This window comes from Centropristis striata, chromosome 2, assembly GCF_030273125.1.
Source record: "Centropristis striata isolate RG_2023a ecotype Rhode Island chromosome 2, C.striata_1.0, whole genome shotgun sequence".
Lineage (NCBI taxonomy): Eukaryota > Metazoa > Chordata > Actinopteri > Perciformes > Serranidae > Centropristis > Centropristis striata.
In genome coordinates, this window is record NC_081518.1 from 28,642,069 (window position 1) to 28,645,303 (window position 3,235).

Genomic DNA, 3,235 nt, shown 5'->3' on the forward strand with positions numbered 1-3,235 from the left:
TCTAGACATTTTCCATGGTTTTATTGATAATAACCAAAATCATTATCAAGTAAACCATGGAAAATGGTTAGATATCAGCTCTTGAATTAAACTCTTATCAGCTATTTTTTGTTGTTAATTATTATATTTGTCCAAACAAATGTACCTTTAGTTGTACCAGGCATCAAATGAACAAGAAAGCAAGGAGAAAACAAGGGTGGTCTAATATTTCTTTCCATGACTGTATCTGGGAAAAGCTATAATATCATTAACAATCAAGACCAATAATACCATTCCTGTTGATTTAGGATACAAAATAAATATTGTACAAAAACACCAGACAATGAAATGGATTGAAGAAAATAACTTTAATACCAACCAATATGATTATACATAATAGTGACATTTATTGTGCCTACACTGACTGTGAGTATTACAGGTGATCTAAGTTATAGTTAGTATGAGGTAGATTTATTCATTTGTGATTTCACATTTGTGTTTATAGCAAAAAATAATATATATATATTCAAAAAGAACCTAAAAAAATAAAATATATATAATAGCAGAATATTTCCTGGGCTAACAGGTCTACACGATGCCAAACTGAGCGAGGTCGCTGAGCTCCATGTCCCCAAACGCCTCCCAGGGACAGATCACTGCAGAGTCTGATGAGACACAAACACACTCTGAGTCAACAACAAACACTAAAACATGGAATTGTTATCACAGATTAAACATGAAGCTCAGCCTCACCTCCCAGTCCATCCATCCCCGGGACGTCGTTGTCAAACCTATAAAAAAAACAAAAAAAAGAAACTTACATGAAATATTCTGCAAATATTAGAGCTGTTCATTGGTGGAAAGAAACTAAATTAATTTACTAGAGAGCATTATTTAAGTACAATTTTGAGTTACTTTAAAATCTAAAATACAACTCATTGTAAAAATGATTAAACACGTGGTGTCCAACTTTCTGGTGTCTTACAAAAATCAGTGTGTAGTCGGGTCACATTACAGATGTTTATGAGTTGTTAACAGCTCCAACAAATAGTGATTTCCCCTCTAAACTTCAATAAATGTTCAAATGGTCCAATATGTCAGCAAAAGTCCAAAGTTACATTTAGCTGCTAATACATATGTACTTTTACTTAAGTCATATTTTTAATCCTTTTACTTGGACCAAAAAATAAGTTTATACTTTTATTTTTGGTTTCAATAAATGTATCTCTGTAATAATTTTAATCAACCTCATCAGATCTTGTTTTGTGAAGCACTTTGGCTGCACCTTCGCATGAAACTTGCTTCTAGAAATCATGTTATTGATAAAGTCATAATTGCTGTTTTTGTACTCTGGATGTGAATCCTTCTCCCAGCATGAAGTGTGTGTGAGTGTGTGTTATCAGTCTCACCCCTTCTGTCCAGCTTTGGGAGCCTTGCTCTTGAACTGCCTGCTCTCCTTCTGCTTGAACTTGGGCGGAGCGGCCTTGGTGCCTTGTGTTGCTGCTGCGTTCATCGTGGAGACTTCTGATCACAGAGGAAGAAAAAGTTTTTGTTACTCATCATAACTGCTGGAGGAGATGGAGACGTGCTGCTGCTTCTCCACAAAACATGTTTCCATGTGACTTCATCCTCTTATCTTTTCCATTTTATGGAATTCTATTCATAACCTGCTCTCCCTCGTCATAAACACTCTCCATATTTACCATGTTAATCCTGTTTGTGCCCTGAAGCCAGAGGTCAGCTGTAAGATCACAACCTGCCTGTGAGTCAGGGATCAAAAAAAAATAAACAAGATCTAATTGATCCTTCTCATGTTCTGGGCTCAGGGCAGATTACCACCAGGATTATAATCTATTTTTCAAAAGATAATATTCAACAAGTTAAGATGCTGAACATCCAGGTCACCTCGAGTGGATCTGCATTACAACTGAGTGAATATAATAAGACTAATCTTAAAACTGAAGACACACACACACTCCTCACTTATTTAAAATGTTGACAATTATAAGAAATATCATCGCCACAACTGAAAAAAGACAAAAGATATTTAAATGACAAATTAAATTTCAGGTTCCTAGTTGGAGTCGGAATCAGAATTGTCTGCCTCCGAGCTTATCGGCATGTTCTTCTGACGTTTTTGAACTGACTTAGAAAATCTAAATTAAAACAATGCAGCTCCAATATTATTCTATTTCATCCACACTGTGTCCAGACTCATTGAACCGTCAGGAGGAGGATGTGTGTGTAGGACTACTTAAAAAAAGGAAGCAAAACAGTGTACTATTGTGAAAAAACTGGGTGGTTTATCTTTACATCAATAAATTCATAAATGCATTATAATTGATACATTATATGTTGGTTGATATATAAAAACTTCTCACCTTAGACTTGCTGAAGTTAAAGATGACCAACAGTTTTGAGTCATTTGTATTGAATTTAAAACTTGTTGAAAGTATATCAATTTAAGAAAATCAGGTAGTAGTAGATAAAGTTAAGCAGTGTTACTCATAATTGATCATATTGTGATGATGATTTAAAGTTGTATTATTAGATTTCATGTTTCATATTATAAACAAACAATGTCATCACTCGTTATCACACATTTAAAGTTTAAATTTTTGCAGAAACAGTTAGAAACTCTATATTACATATTAAATATTTGATTATTTTAGCCATTTCAAGTATTTAAAAATGCACATAATGCACTTACTTGTTTGTTGAAGGATGAGACGTCAAAGAAAGTTCTCTTTGCAGAGAAGAAGCCAAAAAGCAGCTGCAAGACAAAGACGGAGTCTTTCTTCCTGCAGTCTGTCTATTCTTTGTCTTCATCGTGCCGTCACTCTGCTTTTATAGCCTCGACTGAACCTCCTCCCAGTGTCGGACTCGGCTTAATACTAAGCCTGAAGTCAGTCAGACATCATCACAGTTTGAGAGCCAGACATTTGTTACTTTTTTATTAATAAAAAAATATTAAGAATACATTTTCCACCTTTTTTTCTTGCTGTGTTTCCCTTAATAATCTCAAACAGTATCTAAACAGTAGCTGACTCTTTGAAAAAAACACCACTCACTTCAAAATAAATTGAAAATGGTGAATTCACCGTAGTTTGTTGCTTTAATCTCTGGTATCTGATGATTAATTAAATAAATGGCAGTTGATAGATTCTATGCAGTATTGGGCCGGGGTCTTACAGGGTCAGCAGGGTGAGAAAATAAAGGATTACAGGTAATAATCTCTCACACACTGACAGGTCAG

General features: G+C 34.6%; 1 protein-coding gene across 1 annotated transcript; it reads right to left on the minus strand.

The window, feature by feature from the left end:
- Positions 1–567: 567 nt before the first annotated feature.
- On the minus strand, positions 568–1,492 carry LOC131983501 (retinal cone rhodopsin-sensitive cGMP 3',5'-cyclic phosphodiesterase subunit gamma-like). Its single transcript, XM_059348228.1, has 3 exons — positions 1,389–1,492; positions 733–770; positions 568–644 (listed from the first exon to the last, which is right to left on the minus strand). Exons 1-3 carry the CDS (start codon positions 1,490–1,492, stop codon positions 568–570), a joined length of 219 nt encoding a protein of 72 aa, XP_059204211.1.
- Between the last annotated feature and the right edge of the window lie 1,743 nt (positions 1,493–3,235).